The sequence below is a fragment of the Ictidomys tridecemlineatus genome, chromosome 4 (genome assembly GCF_052094955.1).
Source record: "Ictidomys tridecemlineatus isolate mIctTri1 chromosome 4, mIctTri1.hap1, whole genome shotgun sequence".
Lineage (NCBI taxonomy): Eukaryota > Metazoa > Chordata > Mammalia > Rodentia > Sciuridae > Ictidomys > Ictidomys tridecemlineatus.
The window spans coordinates 37,084,456-37,105,190 of record NC_135480.1 but is presented as its reverse complement, the minus strand read 5'-3'; the positions used below and the strand labels follow the sequence as shown (position 1 = coordinate 37,105,190).

The 20,735-nt window shown below is 35.1% G+C and overlaps 1 protein-coding gene across 6 annotated transcripts in view; it reads left to right on the top strand.

Annotated features, from left to right (window-relative positions):
- Ano3 (anoctamin 3) overlaps nt 1–20,735 on the top strand; it is a 400,060-nt gene that overhangs the window by 276,359 nt on the left and 102,966 nt on the right. For all 6 annotated transcript variants that reach the window (XM_078046318.1, XM_078046317.1, XM_078046316.1 and 3 more), the window contains one exon: nt 14,025–14,125. In XM_078046318.1, the coding sequence (XP_077902444.1) occupies nt 14,025–14,125 (101 nt within the window). The remainder of the gene's footprint in view (nt 1–14,024; nt 14,126–20,735) is intronic.

The following is a 20,735-nucleotide window of genomic DNA, read 5'->3' as shown; positions in this document are numbered from 1 at the left end:
ATTCTGGCAATAATGGCTAAAGAAAAAATTAGGTAACATTCCAGAAGACACTAAAAGAAAACAATTTTCTTAACAATTTATATTATCTTCATCGGCACTGGGATTAAGATAGAAATTCTGGCAATAATGGCTAAAGAAAAAATTAGGTAACATTCCAGAAGGCACTAAAAGAAAACAATTTTCTTAACAATTTACATTATAGTGAAGAGAATTATTAAATATAATGAAAACGAAAGGTGAGAGTAAACAAACAGATCTGTTAACCTCCTTTTTGTTTACATATTAAAACAATTCTTAACAGTTATTTACCCAATTTAAATTAAACCATTTAAATCACGTGAATAAAAAAAAAATATTTGGATCCATCTTTTCATGAGCGCTCATCATATATGATATATGGAAATACGTACATTGGACATACGTACATTCAAACATATAACACAAAACACAAGTGTGCACACATAATATAATACATACAACACATAACATAATAGTAAAGGCCTTATAACTTTTTACAGGTAAAATCTCTATTGCAATGTTTAAAAACTCTATAGTCAAAAAAAATAGAACTGATCAGCAAAACATTAACCTAGGTCTGTATGAGCTCAAAAAAATAAAATAGAACTTCATGATATGGGAAAGGGCAATAATAAAATAGATATTGAAAAAAGCATCCTGGTTCTGTCGCAGATGTAAGGATAGCCAAATTGGAGTTTTGGATATCAGCTATTATGGATTTGAGCTAAATCATCTTCTTTTTGGTCTGTAGAAATCGCTTTAGTTAATCTCTCTGGAATCCAAATTGGCTGCTGTTCTCCCTGTGGAAACACAAAAACAGACCCCCGACTCCAGACAATCACTGGGTCAGGATTTTAGTTAATCTCTCCGGAATCCAAATCAGCTGCTGTTCTCCCTGTGGAAACACACAAACAGGCCCCCGACTCCAGACAATCACTGGGTCAGAACCTTGGTTAATCTCTCTGGAATCCAAATCGGCTGCTGTTCTTCCTGTGGAAACACACAAACAGACCCCCAACTCCAGACAATCACTGGGTCAGAACCTTGGTTAATCTCTCTGGAATCCAAATCGGCTGCTGTTCTTCCTGTGGAAACACACAAACAGACCCCCGATTCCAGACAATTACTGGGTCAGGACCTTTCCATTGTCCTGTTAGAATATCTTTCCAAAGTACCTTGGGCTTATGTACATTTTTTGGACACATATGCCTTTCTGCAGCACTAAGTCCTGATGAATCCAAATTTAAAAAGTTTAGAGTAAAAAGGGTTATTTTAAGTTTATCTTTGGGGAATATATACCCCTTCCCAATTCCGTCTTTTTGCTTTAATAAGTACATTTTAATAGTTTGATGAGCTCTTTCAACTATGCCTTGTCCCTGTGGATTGTATGGGATTCCTGTTATATGAGTAATGCCAAATGATGAGCAAAATTGTTTAAAAGAAGTAGACGTATAACCAGGGGCATTATCTGTTTTTAACTGTTTTGGAATGCCCACAGTGGCAAAATTTTGTAAGCAATGAGCTATAACATCTTTAGTTTTTTCGCCGGCATGAAGGGAGCCCATCAAAAATCCAGAAGAAGTATCAACTGTAACATGCAAATATTTTAATTTTCCAAATTCTGGCAAGTGTGTGACGTCCATCTGCCAAATATGGTTAGGCATCAATCCTCTAGGATTGACTCCAAGATTAACTTGTGGTAAAAAGGTCACACAATTTTGACATTGTTTTATTATTTGTCTAGCTTGTTCCTTAGTTATTTTAAAACGCTTTTATAAAGTATTAGCATTGACATGGAATCTTTCATGAAAACTTATAGCTTCTTCTAGTATAGAGAAAATATGTATGTCACGTGTAGTTTTATCTGCTAAATCATTGCCTAAACTAAGGGCTCCAGGCAATCCTGTATGTGCCCTGATATGTCCTATAAAGAATGGATCTTTTCTGTCCCAGATTAAACTTTGTATAGTGGAAAACAAAGAGAAAACAGTAGAAGAAGGGGAAATCCTACCAGCATCTTCAAGGGATACTATAGCATTAACTATATACTGGCTATCAGAAAATAAATTAAATACAGAATCTTTAAACATCACAAAAGTTTGTAATACTGCATTAAGCTCTACCTTTTGAGCTGATTGTTTGGGTACTAAAAATGTAAAAGTTTGATCAGGTGTAACTATTGCTGCTGTACCATTATTTGACCCATCAGTGAATATATTTGGAGCATTCATGATAGGTGTTTTTCTTGTCATTTTTGGAAAAATTACAGGATGCAATGACCAAAAAGACAATAAAGGATTAGATGGTAAGTGGTTATCAAATGAAACATTAGATTTTTGCACATTATTATTGCCCAAGTATTTAACTCATTAGCTAATTCATCAATTTGATTCATAGTATATGGAGTAATAATTTTATGGGGAGAAATTCCAAACACTACCTTTGCTGTTTTTATTCCTTTGAGTATTAATTGTCCTACAGCCTCAGGGTACCTAGTAAGAATAGTGTTAGGAGAATAAGATAAATGTATCCATAATAATGGACCTTCTTGCCAAAATACTCCTGTAGGAATATTTTTTGTTGGTAGTACAATAAATAATAAAGGCAAACTTATATCAATTCTATCCAAATGCATATTTTCCATATATGTTTCAATGATTTTTAATGCCTTTCTTGCTTCAGGCGTTAACATTCGGGGTGAATTTGGATCTGATGGACCTTTTAGGATATCAAATAAAGGTCCCAATTCTCCTGTTGGAATACCTAGATAAGGCCTTATCCAATTTATGTCTCCTAATAACTTTTGAAAGTCATTAAGTGATTTGAGTTGATCTACTCGTATTTGAATTTTTGGTGGACGGACCATGGTTGAGGATAATAGAACTCCTAAATAATTAATTGGAAAATTTAATTGTACTTTATCTATTGCTATCTCTAGATTATAATTTTTTAATAAGTTTGTAAGTGTGGCATAACATTCTAGCAATGTGTTTTTAGCTTTGTGTGCTAATAATACATCATCCATATAATGAAATATTTGTAGTTCAGGATTTTGATTTCTAAGTGGCTGGATTACTTTGTTAACATAAATTTGACACATAGTTGGGCTGTTAGCCATCCCTTGAGGGAGTACTTTCCATTCATATCTCTGATCAGGACCTTCATGATTTAGTGCAGGGATAGTAAATGCAAAACGTGGACTATCCTCAGGATGAATTGGAATTGAAAAAAACAATCTTTAATATCTATAACTAAAACATACCAAGTTTTTGGCAAAGCAGACAATTGAGGAATCCCTGATTGAGCAGGTCCCATAATGACCATTTCATTGTTAATGGCTCTTAAATCTTGCAGTAATCTCCATTTACCAGATTTCTTTTTGATGACAAAAATGGGAGTATTATGGGGAGATACAGAAGGTTGTATATGTCCTTCCGCTAATTGTTGTTTGACCAGATCATGGGCTACTTGTGTCTTTTCTTTAGTCAAGGGCCACTGAGGAACCCATACTGGTCTTTCTGATTTCCATGTAATTTTTATTGTCTCAGTGGCCCTTTGTGAAAATCCAACCCATGTCTGTCTGTTCCTTGATCTATTTGTATTGGTGCTGCTATACCTTGTTCTTGTTTTTCTAATCTTTTTCCTTTCCTAAAACCTTGTCTAGCCATAATAGTGGGTGCATTTTGATTGATATTATTTGTTAATGTCAAACCTAATTGATCTAGGACATTTCGTCCCCATAAATTTACGGGAAGATGATCCAATACATATGGCTGTATAGTTCCTTCACATCCTTCAGGATCCTTCCAATCTAATAGCATTGCACTTCTATCGGGATTAGTCGCCACTCCTAGGCCTCGAAGCGATTGAGTGGCTTGTTGTAATGGCCAATGTTTTGGCCATTCTTGACGAGAGATGATGCTAAGGTCTGCACCTGTATCCAGTAGCCCATTAAATTCATGTCCTTGAATATTTAGTTTTAGCATGGGGCGAGAATCTAAATTTAAAGAAAGCATAGCCCAATCTACACCTGTGGAGCCTAATCCCTTGGAACCTCTTTCTACAACATGACTGGAAAATTTATCATGTAGGCTTGGTATTATTAGTAACTGTGCTATTCTATCTCCTGGTGAAATTACTGATATACCCTTTGGAGAACTGGCTATAATTTTTATTTCACCTTCATAATCGGAATCAATTACCCCAGGACTTATCAAAAGTCCTTTTAGAGTAGAAGAGCTGCGTCCCAATAATAAGCCTACTGTTCCTTTGGGAAGAGGTGCTTTTACCCCTGTGGGAATGATTTGAACTCCCATCTCTGGAGTTAGTACTGATTTGGTGGAGGCGCAGATGTCCAACCCTGCGCTCCCTCTGGTTTGTCTGATGAGGGATCTGATGTGCTGGGCACTACCCTGATGGGGTTGCTGGGGTTGCTGGGTTCCTCCAGTGCTCCGTATATTTGTGGTTTGGGGCCCCGGAGCATTGGGGCCCCCTGTCCATTTTTTGGCAATGGAGCCCGATGCCTTTGTCCACGATATTGTGGATAAACACCTTGTCCTTGTTCATTTTTTGATAATGGAGTACCCTCTATGGTGGTTTGAGAACGGCATTCATTAGCCCAATGTCTCCCTCTACGGCATCGTGGGCAAATACCCGGTATTCTACTTGTTTGATACCTAGTTTTGTTAAACCCTCCTCCTATGGGGCAATTCCTTTTAAAATGTCCTGTTTGTTGACAATTGTAGCATGTTCTTGGCCTGGCATCTAAAGCCTGTTTTACTGCAGCTGCCACAATTTGCCCTTGTTCATTAATGTCTCTGGCATCTAAAGCCTGTTTTACTGCAGCTGCCACAATTTGCCCTTGTTCATTAATGTCTCTACATAATTTAATATATGTGTTTAAATCTTCCTGTTTCCATGGTCTAATGATATCTCTACACCAACGATTCGCTTGGTCATAAGCCAATTGTTTTATTAATGGCATTGCTTGTTCTGTATTCCCAAAAACTCTGGTAGCTGTTTGAATAAGCCTATCTACAAATTCAGCGTAAGGTTCATTAGCTCCTTGTATTATCTTAGATAATTGACCTTGTAAACCTCCATGTTCTTGTAAAGTCTTCCATGCCCTAACTGCATCTACAGCAATTTGTGAATATACACCAGGATCATATGCATTTTGTTGCTGCCGATCCTCATAAGGTCCCTTTCCTAACAACATATCTAGATTTCTCTGAGGATAACCAGCTGCTGCATTTCGACTAGCCGTCTCCTTGCAAAATTCCTCATTGGCAACCTTCCATAACAGGTATTGTCCTCCATTTAGCACAGCTTTACACATACTAGCCCAATCTGCTGGCGTCATGCTTAAGTTGGTAATGGATTCGACCAAGCTTACAGTGAAGGGTGCTTGAGGACCATAGGTTGTTACAGCCTCTTTTAGCTCCTTCACTGATTTGAAATTTAAACCCTGGTAAGTTCGCTGCCCTCCTACCTCAAATACAGGGCATACTTGAGATCCTGTCTCAGGATCCCAACTATCAACTGCGGGGGTTGGGAGTCTCCTAGCATATGGAGGTGGTGCTGTTGATTGGACACTTATGCCCTCTGGTGATAGAGTGCTGTTAGTAGCAGTCTCCTGTAGAGGTGGCGCTGTTGGTTGAACACTTATGCCCTCTGGTGATAGAATGCTGTTAGTAGCAGTCTCCTGTAGAGGTGGTGCTGTTGGTTGGACACTTACGCTCTCTAATAAAAAGGTCTTATTAGCAGTCTCCTGTTTTAACTTTTCCCCTGATAGATTTTTCTGCTCTAAACTTCCTTCCTCTGTCTCACTATCTCGAAAGACCTTCTCTTTTACTTGAATCTTTTCCTCTTTCTGACTAACTTGAGAGACTTCCTCTTCTACTTGAATCAATATGTCTTCTTCTTCCTCTACCTCTGTCTGAACTGAAGGCTTTGGACTAAGCAAACCAGATACCAGCGTCCACAATGACAATGTGCCAACTGGCAGAGTCCCTGGGTTGTTCTTTTCTATTCTTTTTAAATCTTCACCATGATGGTTCCATTGTGATATATCTAACAACTCCTCCTTAAAAAGCCATGGGCTATATTTTTGTATTATATCAACGTATGCCCTGACTGCTCTTGATTTTACTGGGAAGCTTCCTTCCTCTAACAATTTACTTAACACTCTTTCGGTTTGTTTTTTACTAATTGCTGATCCCGTATTTCTACTATAATACAACCCAACAAGATGACGCCAAACAAAACCGAGACAGAATCCAATAAAAATGGAACCACACAAAATCATTATAACAGCCTTTCTATCCTCCTGACATATGCATCCGTCCTTTCTCCCTATCTGTTCCTCAGACGCAAATAGTTTTTCCTCAGATGTGAGTGGTTTTTCTTCCCTCTCACTCATCTCCAGGGACAGGCAACTTAAAACAAAAATGAAGCAAAACAAAAGAGGAATCTTAGAATGGCTCCCCATCCTCTCGCCCTGCCCTCAGGGGCGAGCAGTTTACTTACCCTCAGTTGCTCCCCGTGCGAGCCACCAAATGCCGAAGTCTGGCTTGGCACAAATCAGGAGCCACTTGTCAAAAAGAAACTAACTTTATTTTTAGAACTACAAACGCCAAACAAACCGCTCCAGGGAAAAACCCTCAGAGCCCAACTGCCACCACCGGCTTCCACAAGCCTCTCCCCACACCAACCTCACCACCTCCCACAATCCTCCTGCTCTTGAGGCCGATTGGCTGGGTCGTGTGGGCGGAGCCAAAGAAGTCCCCCAATGAGCAGCTCCGTGGAGGAGCCAATCAGCTAGATGTTGCTGGGGCTGCTGTGAGCCAATCATCAGCTGGCAGTCTGAAGGGCAGGGAAACAGCCCAATGAACATCACCGCAGAGGAGCCAATCAGCTAGATGTTGCTGGGGCCACTGTGAGCCAATCATCAGCTGGCAGTCTGAAGCTTGCTGGCAGCTGGAAGTTTGCTGGGGCCCCTTTGGCTGTGGCTCTCAACAAAGGGAGAAGGAAAGGAAAGCACAGAAGAAGATACACAAGGAGAAGAAGAGAGACTGAGGACACAGTTGACAGAGGAGATAAAATAACATTTTAAATGCCTTTGGGGGAGTGAGGGGGGTTTTCAAAGCACAGAATATCAAAGAAATTCAAGATTACTAAATTGCATTTTAAATTTAATTTTTACAAATATTTATTTGACATAGACATTTTTACAAAAGAGTTAACTTTATGTTTCTAATTCTAAAGATGACAACATTATCTTTTAAAATAATTAAATTTATTAGGAGTAGATTTATTATTCCCAGGATAGTATATTCAACCTACTACAGCAAATGCAAAAAAAAACAAACAAAAAAAATATTTTTTCTAAAATAAGTATTCTTACATGATATCATAGAAATACTGTCTGAAGGTTTTAAATCAATATTTATTAAAACTATTTGTATTATGCATCTATTGATGTTTAATAAATTACACAAATTGCATTTGTATGCTCAAAATTCTATGGGTCACCAGTTATCCCACACCTTGGTATTTATCCAAATGAACTAAAATCAGCATACTATAGTGATACAACTACTTTAATGTTTATAGCAGTACAATTCACAATAATTAAATTATGGAATTAGCCCAGATGCCCAGCAATAGATGGATAACCAAAAAAAAAAAAAGTGGCATGTATGTACATTGAAGAATTAGTCAGCCATGAAGAAGAATGAAACAATGGCATTTGCTGGTAAATGGATGCAACTGGAGATCAACATGCAAAAGGAAATAAACCAGACTCAGAAAATCAAGGGTTGATGCTGTCACTCATTTGTGGAAGTTAGAGAAAAATTAAGAGAAAGAAGGTGAAACCTGGGGGCATTAGATATCACAAAATATAGAAAAGATCAGTGGAGTAGAAGAAGAAAATGGGAGGGAGGAGGGGTAAATAAGGGGAGGGAACATGGAATTAATTAAGTTTGGGTATGACACACTCTTTGCCTCATTTCTTTTGAGACCTAAGTCAAAGTATTTGCATGGTCACATTTGCACCTGGAGCACATGGAGTTCAGGGTACTCTTTGAAGCTGACATATGTGCAAAAGGACTCATTCCCTTGTGGTCATAACACTGAGTCTTCATTTCCTGTCTGGATTTCAGCTCCTGGGGGCCATTCTCATTCCTTGCCCACCTGAGCCCTCCATTTGCAAAGCCAGAAGTAGAGACTTTTCCTTGCATCTCTCTGCTGTTTTAAATCTTTCTTGCCAGAAAGAGCCCAGTCCTTTTAAGGGACTCATTACCCATGAAAGATAATGTCTTCTTAATATCAAACATGTCATGTGGATGATCCTAACCATGGGAGTGCCTATCATTCTGTATTCACAGATACCAGGGATCTTAACTTGTGAATACAAGGAGAAGAGATCTGGAGAGCTTTGCCTACCATACTATTTTTAAAAATTCTGCAACATGCAACTGTGCATTGCTCTTCTAAGCAAACAGGCCAGGAAAGAAACTTACAACAACAGAATATAATAGAATAGAATACATTTTAGACTAAATTTGGTGCCAATTCATGACTAATTGGCATGTAGATTGTTGGAGCCACTTTATCAAATCCAGTACTGTGATTTCATAAACATTTACTGCCTCTCAAAGTTTCTTCTATTGAAGGTCTTGGCCTTTTGTTGCAACTTAATAAACATTTAACTGAATTTCTTTTTAGTACAGATTATTAGAAGAAAGAGGAAATGGATTTGAGAAAATGTTACCAGGCATTTTGTTTCCTAGCTGAAAGATGAAGGCTAGAGATGGATTGATTCTCCATAATTTAAAAATATATATTCACCAGAGTGAAGCACTGAGCCTGGCACAGAGATCTCAAAAATGTATTAAATTGCATGTTGATGTGAATAATTTATAGATGATAATATTTTCAGAGGATCATGATGTATATTTGAAGACCATTCAAATAAATAGGTAGATGATTTATAATTGTCAGCGTAGGTGCTTTTTAATCCAACTCAATTTTCAATTCCCATCAGCTTTGTCTTTCACTTAGATTTAAAACTATGGGATTAAACATGCTCTTTCTGCTCTGTGCCCAAAACTTACAGAGTGACTTTGTAAAAAGATAATTTTTAAGTTTCCTCTTTTCTCAGGAGTAACTCTTCTACCTCTTGGGAATTTGGGGAGGAATAATTAAGTACTAAAATGAAGTATGAAGGTTGTGGGTGTTTCGTTCCCTCTGAGAAGGCTGCTAACATCAGGGTTGAAAAAAAAATAGTGACAAATTTGCAGCTTTTGATTCCAAAAGGAAAGGTCTTCTTTCTCCCTCACAGCAATATCCCTTCACAGTCTCCTGCCCAGTAGCAAAAAATGAAACTACTTTTCTTTCATTTTTTTTAAAGTGGAGGTATAGCAAAAGAGAGATTAAGTTAGTTGTGGAAGTTAGAAACCAAGACAGTCCATGCTACTTAAAAAGACATATATGTGTGGGGGTGGGTAGTATGTGTGTGTGTTTGCATTTAAAGTTATATATATATATATATTAAAGTTAAAACATACAAAATTAGACATGCTCTGTGTATGCACTTAGATTGACATTTTACTCATTGACAGTAGTCATTTTAATGCAGAAACCTCCTTTCAGAGCATCCCTTTATTTAAAGTTATTGGATTATTTCACATCCTGATGGTTGACAGTGATGAATTAATAATCAGTAGCTGGCAAGCTGTTCATAGTGCTAATTTGGATCCTGACACAGTGCCCTCTTCCAGATCAGTTCAGACTTATTGGTTTCCTTATCCTCATCATCTCTTGCTTAGGAATAAGTTCAATACAATGTGTGCCCAAACAAGTCCAACATCCATTCATTCAACAAATGCTTGGTGAGTTTCCACTGTGAGTTTAACACAGAGATGGCTACTGTGGATATGTCAATGAACAAAACAATGTACTTTTTCTTAGGACACTTGTATAACTAATAAGAAAATAAAACTACTATAGAGGGAAAAACAGATTGGTGTAAAAGGAATAGGACAGGGACAGGCAAGTAGTAGTGAGTGAGCCAACGGCAGGAGTGGAGTGAGGGAGGGAAAGAAGTGGTGGAAGTGGTTGTGGAGACACTCAGGTTGAGATATGAAGAGCTGTGTACTTCACTGGAGAAAGTAGATTTTACTCCAGATGAAGTGAGGTTCTGAGAAATGGCATGATCCAAAATGAAGAATCCCTATCTTTCTAGGAATAATCAATGTGCTAGCAGAAGACAATCTAAATATGTACAGATAAACAAATCTTTCAAAGCAACTGTAAAGTCTATAGAAGTATAATCTTGTTGTTGCTTGTTTTTAGAGTTTATTCTCAGTTTATATTATCAGAGGAAAAGAATTTAACCACTTAACTTAAAATCTTGATTCAGGTCACTCACTGTACTTCAGAGTTTTTCCTAAGTCATAGGTTGTTACTGGCTTTAGGGTTGTGTGATTCAAAGGTCTATGGGACAGCATAGGAAACTAAGACACAGGATCTACCAAAGAAGAACCAGGCAACTACTTCCTAAGGGGAAGAAACAAGACAAAGACTGCAGGGAAGCTTTGAGATTCATTGGCATATTGGCTGGCATCTATGTGAGAGGCATGCCCTTCACATAAGAAGGAGCATATTAAGAACTGATCAGTCTCAGGCACTGCAATTCCGTCTCTCATGACACAGAAGCCCTATGAGGCAGAGATCACTGTCTTTACTCCTCCGTGAGGAAACTGTGCATCAGAGGGGTCACCTAATCAGTTTAAACTTCTTAAAGATAAGAAATGGTAGAAAAGGAATATATACTGAAGTCTCTGAGGTTCTAAACCCTGTACGTTTTTCTACCAGTCCATGTGATTTCTTCTAAGTAGGCAGTTAGGATCGAAGATATTTAAATTGTGCTTGGTAAGTGGAAGGCAAGTAGGTGTAGCACCCGTAGCTGACACCACAATTGCAAAAGAAAGATCTTTATTATCATTTTAAATATAAGAACTTTTGAATTAATAATGTAGGAAGAGTTATAATAAAATATGGAATGCATCTTTAACTGGCCCTGAATGGAGAAGTGATTTAAATAGATGAATACTTAATCTTTTTTTATATTACAAAAAGACTGTGTCTTGTGCTGAGGGTTGAACCCAGGGCCTCCAGCATGCTACACAAGGGCTATATGGCTAAACTACAGAAATCCAGAGCCTTGAAAATGTTTTGTTATCTATACAACTTCTACACCTAAACCTTTCCACAAAGTCTGGAAAAGTGCCTGGAATATCAACCTCATAATGTTCTTCTTTTCCTTGATTATTAACTGATTAAAAGGTGTATAGATATTTGTGACATACTAAGCCTATTTCTGTCTCTGTTGATTATGGTTTTTATAATCCTTTACTTTTAATTTGAAGCAAACAAATTCCAAGTAGGAAAAGGTTTTTCAAATTATACTGGCATGATCGCATCTTATATTACCCACCCCCCCTTTATGATTTGCAAGATACTAGTACCTCAGTAAGGTAAAATGGAAAAGCAATCCATGATGCAAAATGTTTGATCTTCAACATACGTTATTGTATGCTTGTATATTTTCAGCAAGTACATACATATCAAACTGTCTTGAGAAGTCTATTGGAGAAGCCTAAAATTCACTTGATCATGGAATGGCCCCACTTCTTTTTCTTTCTTTTTCATTTCTTTCTTTACTTTTAAGCAAATGGTGATCTGTGAAAGTGCCTGCCAAATAAATAGAGTGAGCAGATTTCAGAATGCTTCTAGGTTGGAATATTAGTCTGGTGACATGGTTCTGTAACAATACTGTTTAGAAATATTGGTAATACAAATACAATATGTTCTGGCAAGCCCACGAAATTATCCATATTTTGAATATTGGACTTTATGAATATAAAAATTTTAGATGTTAATTTCAAAACATGATTTTAAGTTAAAGTGATAGATATTTTCCCATATTTTTAAGCTTTTCAGAATAATGTATTTTTGAGAGGTTACTTCTAGTTGAAATATAAATGAAAATGTTTGCCAAAAAATAGTTCAGCTGTGTCCAACCTGGTAAGTGCCTTTATATGGAAGGAAAAAGCAGTTCTTTTATTACAGATGTTTGCATGAATTAAAAGCCTTATAGAGCCGAGTCTGTGGCACATGCCTGTAATCCCAGCAGCTTGGGATGCTGAGGCTTGAGGACCACAAGTTCAAAGCCAGCCTTAGCACGAGGCACTAAGCAACTCAGCGAGATCCTGTCTCTAAATAAAATACAAAAAAGGGATGTATATATTGCTTAATTGTCGAATGTCCCTGAGTTCCATCCCTGGTACCAATAAATAAATAAATAAGCTTTATAGGGTTCAGTGCTAGAATGCCACAAACTTGTTTCATGCTCTGTGAGCCTGAGTCATGGCAGGATTACAGGAAATAACTGTGTAGGCCTTTTTAAGAGGTAGAATATCAACATGAGTGATATATAATGCTTTTCAGTTTTTTAGCTGTTATGTTGGGTTGCTGAAACAAAGCAAGGAATCTAAATGATTGTTCAGAAAAGCATCTAACCCTCGGACTAGTGTGTGATCAAAATATTTACATAAAGTGGATCTAATTCTGGCATTTATAAGGATTAGACCAGAGTTCCTCATTTTGTAAAAAATGCCTGTAGATGTTTTTTTGCTGCCCTCGTGACTGCTTAATTCCTCTGGTCTAGATAAAAGGCAGTTAAATCCTTGTGTCTTGATACAGGCAGAAATGGAAAAAAAAAAAGCCAGAGCAGGCATGCAAATTTGACAGCTCTGTGAGGTCCTGGGTTTGTATGATTTACATAGTCCATTTTTCTTCCAGGCTTATCATTGAAACTAGTAAGTAGTTTGGAAAATCTAGTAGTAGTTATTTTAAAAAAGAATATGGAAATTAATTAAGTAATTAAGTAATTATTGGTGAGAATTTGCAGTGTTTCTACCCTCTCTGAACAGAAATAAGAGGATCATGATGTCGAGTCCATAGTAATATTACATAACTAAAAATAATTTCATAAAAAAAGAACAACTTGAGATCTTGAGTTTTTTGTTGTTTGTTTTTTGTTTTGTTTGTTTGTTGTTATTGTTGTTGTTTTTTGTAGGACATTGGTACTGGGGATTGAACCCAATGGTGCTTAACCACTAAGCCACATCCCAGCCCATTTTTGTTTTTAATTTTGAGATGGAGTTTTGCTAAATTGCTAAGGCAGGTTTTGAACCTATGATTCTTCTGCCTCAGCCTCCTTAGCCTCTGGGATTATAGATGTGTGCTCCTATGCCTAGCTAGAGATACTTATTTGGCTCAGAATTATTTAATTGAAGAATCTGGATATTGACAATGATTAATTTAAAACAATTCATTGATTTACATAGGTGATTGTTCCTTGTATACAATGGTGATATCAAGTAAGTGCTGATTTCCTGACTCACATAGAAGGCAGTACCAAAGCACTGAGGTTTTGCAAAATGATAAAGCTTTTTTGAGGGTTAACGACTTAGGAGGCAAGAGATATGCTCAAATCTGTCCTTTTATTGGTTGGTAGTGGGGAAATTTTTAGGAGTGGATAATTGAGAAGTTGATTGTTGATTTTTATGAAGCTTTAGGGTTCTTTTGCATAGGCATAGATGATCCCCATGCCTCTTCAGAGGTCACATGATTCTTTTGTGGGCTGGTTAATCATGTCCTGCCTGGGTGATTTTGATCTCATAATTTTAACAGGCTATTCTCCTGAGGCATTTGTGTCTAAGACTGTTAAGGCCTTAGCCAGTTTCATTGGCATTTTACATTTATTAAAGTTTTTCCCCATTAAGAGTTTTTTATTCATATAAATTCATTTAAATCAGTGAGAATGATCAATGCATAAGCAATGGGATAATATTTCTTCCTCCCAAGTCAAACAATGGTATGCAATAATCGGTTTTGATTCTAAGTAATGATGTCTGTCTTGCTATCCTTTGCAGCCAGCTGTTGCAAACCCTGATATAATGTTCATTAAAATCCATATCCCATGGGACACGCTGTGCAAGTACGCAGAGAGACTGAGTATCAGGATGCCCTTCAGGTACTTTCAAAATTTCTTTCATTCCATCTCAATGTGTATTAAGATGAGTCTGTCTTTTACAATATCCTAGAGCAATAAATGTATTCCTTTCTAAAAATAAATTGTTATTTCTTCCAAAATCTAGTGTATCTTGGGCATTTTCCCTCCTATTTAATTAGTTTGCCTAATGTGGTAAGCTTTCTGGTTCTCTAGACCCCTTATATCATTTCAGGGTAGATTTACCTAGAGAGAGGATAAAATAATTATTTTCAAATTTCAACTTCTAGCAATCCCCAAGATCAATTTCATTTTCTATTTCAGAGGGGTGAATATAATTCTTGTCATTTTTGTGGAAACTGGCAAGTGTAAATATATAGTATCCTTATATATAAATACAGAGTTCTTTCCTGATAGAAGTTAACAAGAATCATTTTTCAGGTCAGTTCAACCAGACTCTTTCTTAGTTCTGTCCTCAGTAGATGAATGTAGGGTAATGAGAGGACTGCAGTTTTCAGTGATTTTTCAGTCTTTCCTTTAGTCAAGCATAAATTGAAAAGCCAACTGTTTTCCTACCTTGAGTATCTGATGTTATATTCAGAATGTATCATGTTCCTCCATCATTTCTGAAAGGTAAATTCTACAGTGTCCATACTGTATGGAAAGTGTTAACTCACAGTGAAGATAAGAACATTTATACTGACATGAAGCTCAATATGTTCCATCAGCTACTAAGAAGGTATAAAAGGTTCACAGTGAATGAGAATCCAAGCAAAAGAACCTTGATAAATCTAAGTGAACACTAGGATTCCAATTCAAAAAATGGAAAAAAAAAATTCTTGGACTTGGAAACATTTAAAGAGGCCAACTCTGAAAGGAGTTCTAATGCCCTTAAGGTGTTTTGACAAACCTCTACATTATTGAGGTTAAGATAAGAAACATCAATCCTAAACTTTTCAACTATATGAAACATTTCATTCTTCGAAAGATGCAACCTCAGTCAATGCCCAGAAATCAGAAACTTAGTAAGAATTGGCAACTACTGCAGGGTCTTGCCAATCATATTAGACTTTAAGACCTAAATTAGCTCACATTCATGACTGGATAAGAGTTTAAGAATTCTCTATGGAGATGGTATTCAGTGGATAAGCAAATAATACTGCAAAAATATCTTGACAAAATCATAAATTGAAAAACAAATAAAGATCAGTCTTTTGAATTCCTCAACCTCTTGTACTGATGATGGATAAGATTGCCAAGACAACCTGAAGTTTGCACATTTTTCTTAAAATTGATACCTGAAAGAAGCAAAGCAGGCTTGAAGATAATGCCTGTCTATGATTAGATTGTTGGAAATCTATATAGGACTGATTTTTGATTCAGGTGATAAAACTGAAGTGAGAGTACACTTAAGCGTGTACTTATGTAGACTACATTTCTTGACATTCAGAATTTTCCTCTTTTGATACTGCAGCCTTCTAAAATTTTTTGTAAATACTTGGCTAGAGATGATAACAATTTATATAGTAATCTGCTGAGAATAGGGTTACTTTATTTACTCTTTGCTGTGATTTCTTTTTCTTTGATCTGCATGTATTAATGTGACACAGAATCATACAGAATAAAAATAATGAGCTAACTTTTAACTTATTGAAGAATTTTGCAAGTAGTTACCTTCAAACAGCATAGATATGACAAGAATCTCCTTTCTTTATTCATACTTGGAATCAAATTTCTGAAACTTCATTTGAAAATGTTTTCAGTGAGAATTAAAAGTTTTCATATCTCTGCTTCCTATCTTATGCACGTATTTTTCAAATGCATAAACATATTCACAGAAACTTAATTTATATTTTTGAAAATATAAACATTGCTATATTTAACATTAGAAAATGTAATTAAAGTAGAATGTACCTTTGAATTCAAAACAATTTGTTTATAAAATAAATGGGTGTAAAGATTTCTTAAAATTGCAGGAAAATAGTAAATAATAAAATTTAAATTGAAGTATACATGATATTTAATTATTAATACAGTGTGACTTCAACCACAGAAAAAATGGATAGCAATATTATTAGAAATGTATTACAAATGATTGCTCTGATGGATAGAATTGTGTGTTCCTGCTACTTTATTTATACCTTACAAGATTATTTATTTTCTACAAGTTCTAATTTGATTAGATGTTAACACATGACATAAAAGAATTATCACAGTCAAGATAATGACCTGTTTCAAAGTACCCACCTCCAAATATCACTAGGTATTAGGTTTTCAACATATAAGTTTTCAACAAACATTTAGTTTATTGCCACCAGTAACATATGCTTGCTTTATCAAAATATTTGACTTTCATTATTTAAAAGATTGTTTTTCTTTCTTCATTAGTAGTTTAAAATATGTTCATTCTGCTCTAGTTTATATAAGGAAAAGTCATACAGACCATGACAACACCATCTATAGTGTCCTAATTTTCATATAGCTTTTTCTACCCCATTGGTACCTTGAGATGGATTTTATTCATTTTTTTTAAAGATTGAAAGTTTAGGGGCTGGGATTGTGGCTCCGAGGGAGAGCACTTGACTCGAATGTGTAAGGTCCACTGGGTTCAATCCTCAGCACCACATAAAGATAAAAAAATAAAGATATTGTGTCCACCTATAACTAAAAAATAAATTTAAAAAATAAAAAAAATTAAAAAAGGATTGAAAGTCTATTAAATCACAATAATCTTCATTCTATCATGTTCCTTACTCTAGTTATTTTGCACCAATTTCAAGGAACTTACTATTAGAATAATTGATATTCTCATGTCATTTAAAAAATTGATTCATTCAATACCTTTTAAATTTCTTTAGAAGTATGTTAAAAACAATTATCTTGCCAGACTGCAAGTGACTTCACTTATATTCTTCAGAGTTTAAGTCTCCAGGCTGTGTGCTACATTTTCCTTTCATCCAAAGCGAGATTGGAAAGAGAATGCTCCCCTCAGTTTAATGTTTCTTTTTAATGATATTTATTTTTTCATTTCCTGGTAAAATTGTATTTGAAAGAAAAACTCATATACATCCAAGGGTCACAAAAAGAAAATTATTGAATTATGCAGTTACCATCTATTCTTATTGAAGATTGCCTGAAATTTATTCTTTTCAGTTTTTTTTTAAGTTTAGATTGCTGAATTAATTAAACTTTTGGAAAATAACATGGGAATTCCTGTGATAAAACTATAAAAATATTAGAAAACATGCAGCATTTTTCAAAGCAAAGTAATACTACTTCCACAGAAACTTGAGAGAAAAATATCCTGTGACCAAATTTTTTGTTGAATTTTTAAGTTAACAAGTTAGTATATTTACTATAGGAATATTTTTTAAGAAGTAGTTCTTCAGTTTTTAAAAAATGAATAAAATATGTATTATGTCTGGGACAGGACTTGAGATTTTTATAAATTATTAATAAGCATCCAAATTATTCTGATGCTAATTATAAATGAATATGTTTTGGAGAAATTAATTTTAATATTCCTTATTTAAAAATAAATTTTAAGAGAGATTTTTAAAATATATTCTTCTGTTAATTTCCATCTAATGATGACATTCTCAGAAAAAATATTTGAGACATACTGGAACACAGGGTGGTTTTAGAGCATCTTTCTAGATCAGTTTAAATAATAGATATAGCATTAACTAACCCTTAGTAAAAAAATCTTATTTATAAGGTATTCCTAAAATTTGGCCTGCACATAATAAGAGAATATGCTATTCATACATAAAATAAGACAGAGTGTTTTCAAGATGATCAATTTAATCACCAATTCCCAAAAGGGATCACTTTCAAGAATATATTTAAAATATATATCTAAAACTTGAAGTACAGTTGGCCCACCTTACCCATGGTCCATTGACCTGGAATCAAGCAACCACCAATCAAAAAAACTGAAAAAACATTGCATCTATACTGAACATATACTGAATTTTGTGGGTCATTATTCTTTAAACAATACAGTGTAACAACTACATGCAAAGCATTTACACTGTATTAGGCATCATAAATAATCTAGAATTATTTTGAAGTATATTGGAGGATTTACATAGGTTAGTATTTTGCAAAATTACCTAAAACACTTGAGCATCTGTACACTTTTGTATCTGGGGAAGACTCTGGAACCAATCTTATCTAAATTTTCTGAATAAATATATCTGTAACATTTTATTATAGCTAATTTTTCTAGCCATTTCTTTCTTGTCTTTTCTTCCAAAATAGATATGGCCTATTATGTTTGAAATAATATTTCAAAAACAATCAATAAAATTTTAGGTGCAATAGTTCATATTTTCTAGTTTTTATCATATCATAAAGGATTTAAACTATTTTAGAAATGTCAAAGTCCACTTTCAGTGTTTTCCTTTTGATTCATGGGTGATCCTTTTACATTTTTACCTCTCTTTCACATTAAAAGTGTCAACATATTTTAAGAAGTTTCAATGATTTCGCAGCTTCTCAGGTTGAGTTCCTAGGTGAAGTCAATTTCACATTTCTCCTCAAGTTCATCCTCCCACAAATATTTAAACATAAGAAATATGGGGTACTGTTTAAAACAGTAAGAACAATATTTTTGTGCAACTAGGATTAAATTTATATCTTTTTTATGCAAAGAAAGCCACTCAAAAATAAAACAAAAATATGCAGGTGCTTCCTATATAGAATGAATAGAAGCAGAGTCTCTGAAGTTGTCAAGAAGCAGCAGGGCACCCATCCACTGACCTCCTCACTTGGCCCAGCAGACATGTCCACAAGTGGCCCCTGACAATGTGGAGCTGACTGGAAACAGTAATTTTGATAGTTATTTACTTTGACTTTTGAGTGGTAGGTATGTGGATAAATTCATCCCTAATGCAAGATCTAAAATAGCAAGAATCTTAACAATGAAAACTTAAGGGGAAAATAAAGCTCTAATATGTGAATAGTTTTCAGTCAATAAATTACCAGATGGAGAATTAAAGGTAGAAAGGATTTGATACTGTAGGTTCATTTATACAGGAGAACAAAGGAGAATCGCAGGTTGTTGATGACATCATGCATTAAAGATACACTACTTATTATTGGGAAAGTAGAATTAGAAACAATCCCTCAAACACAGAAAATTTTGCTACAATGATATACAGGAAAGAAAACAATGTTATTATAGAACAAATATTAAACCACTTCACAGTCTGCCACTAAGAGATTGAAAGGGAAAATCATTTCCTGTTGCATAGCCAATCAGGTACAACTCTGCATCCCTGTTGTCAAGATAAACAGTAGAGAGTCCTAAAGTGAAAGGACTTGGCAATACCATTTTCAAACATAATTCATAGTAGATTCACTAGATAATTGGTGTGTTCCTTGGTTTATTAGTTTTATGGAGAAGAACAATTAAACTTATGTTTCTTTTTGACAAATGGTAATTCTGGACCTTGGAGTGAGAATCCTACCCTCCCACAAAAGCTAGGAGATGGAGGTGCTATCCCATGGATGTTCACATTTTAAACAGATGACTTCTAGGCCTCAAAGCAGGTATTTTGGGTCATCAAGCTCAGGAAAGCCCAATGGAGTTTTCTGAAGGATTTATATAGATTTCAAAGAAAAGAGAAAGTACTTATGGAGACAGATCTTCTCAAGTAAATGCTCTAAGAAAAGGGAGGGAAGAAAAGTCCTTTACTTTTTTAACAGAGAATTAAGTATCTGAATTTTAATTTTCATTTGCTCTTAAAATCAGTCTATGTATGTATTCATCTGGTATATTTTTTCCAGTTATCCTTTATTTCTCCCAAAATGTTTTTAAAACAAAAAATTAAGAGAAATATTTCAGATTAACAGCAATCAATATAGAGAATAGTATTTACTCCAAATGCAACCCCTCCCAATTACTTTTCTACCACTCCCTCAATATATCCCCTACTTATAATTGCATCTAAAACATTGTCTCCTGTGAGTCAAGTGCCTGTATTATTTTGATGGTGGAACATTTTAAAACCAATTTCCTTTATATATAGTTTTTTTTTTTAAAAAAATACTATATGTAGTGAATGTTTATAAACATAAAATTATCTCAGGCACTGAAGGAGTTAAATGCAACTATTGATTAAACTGGGGTTCATTCATTTATTCATGAGCCATCTGAGTGCTTACAATTTATTAAATAATGTGTGGAGTGTTCGCCACCCACACAAAGTCAAGTAAAATAGAGCTGTTGTACTAAGGATCACATACTTGACAATAGTGAACATTTATTAACCTCGGATTAAATGGCTCAAGACAGTCTATGCAGAAGAGGTTCAGAAACAAGATGAACAGTACAATAGAGATTGAATAATGTCTGAATACAAACTTTTTTTCTGTTTGAAAAAAAGGAGAAAGAAATTTAAAATGAGACTTCAGAATCCATAGAGGGAGTTTTGAAATCCTATGTTTGAATTTAGTGTTGGAATATTTAAGGGACACTTTTAAAATTCTTTTCTAATAGTTCAACCAGGAATTACAGTTAAATAAGGTATTTCAGAAAATTTTAAAAACAGCTAATAATGTTTAACTAAATATGTTATCCTCATTCAGCCATGCTTTATGGAGGCCACCCCATGAAGGAGTTTACTGG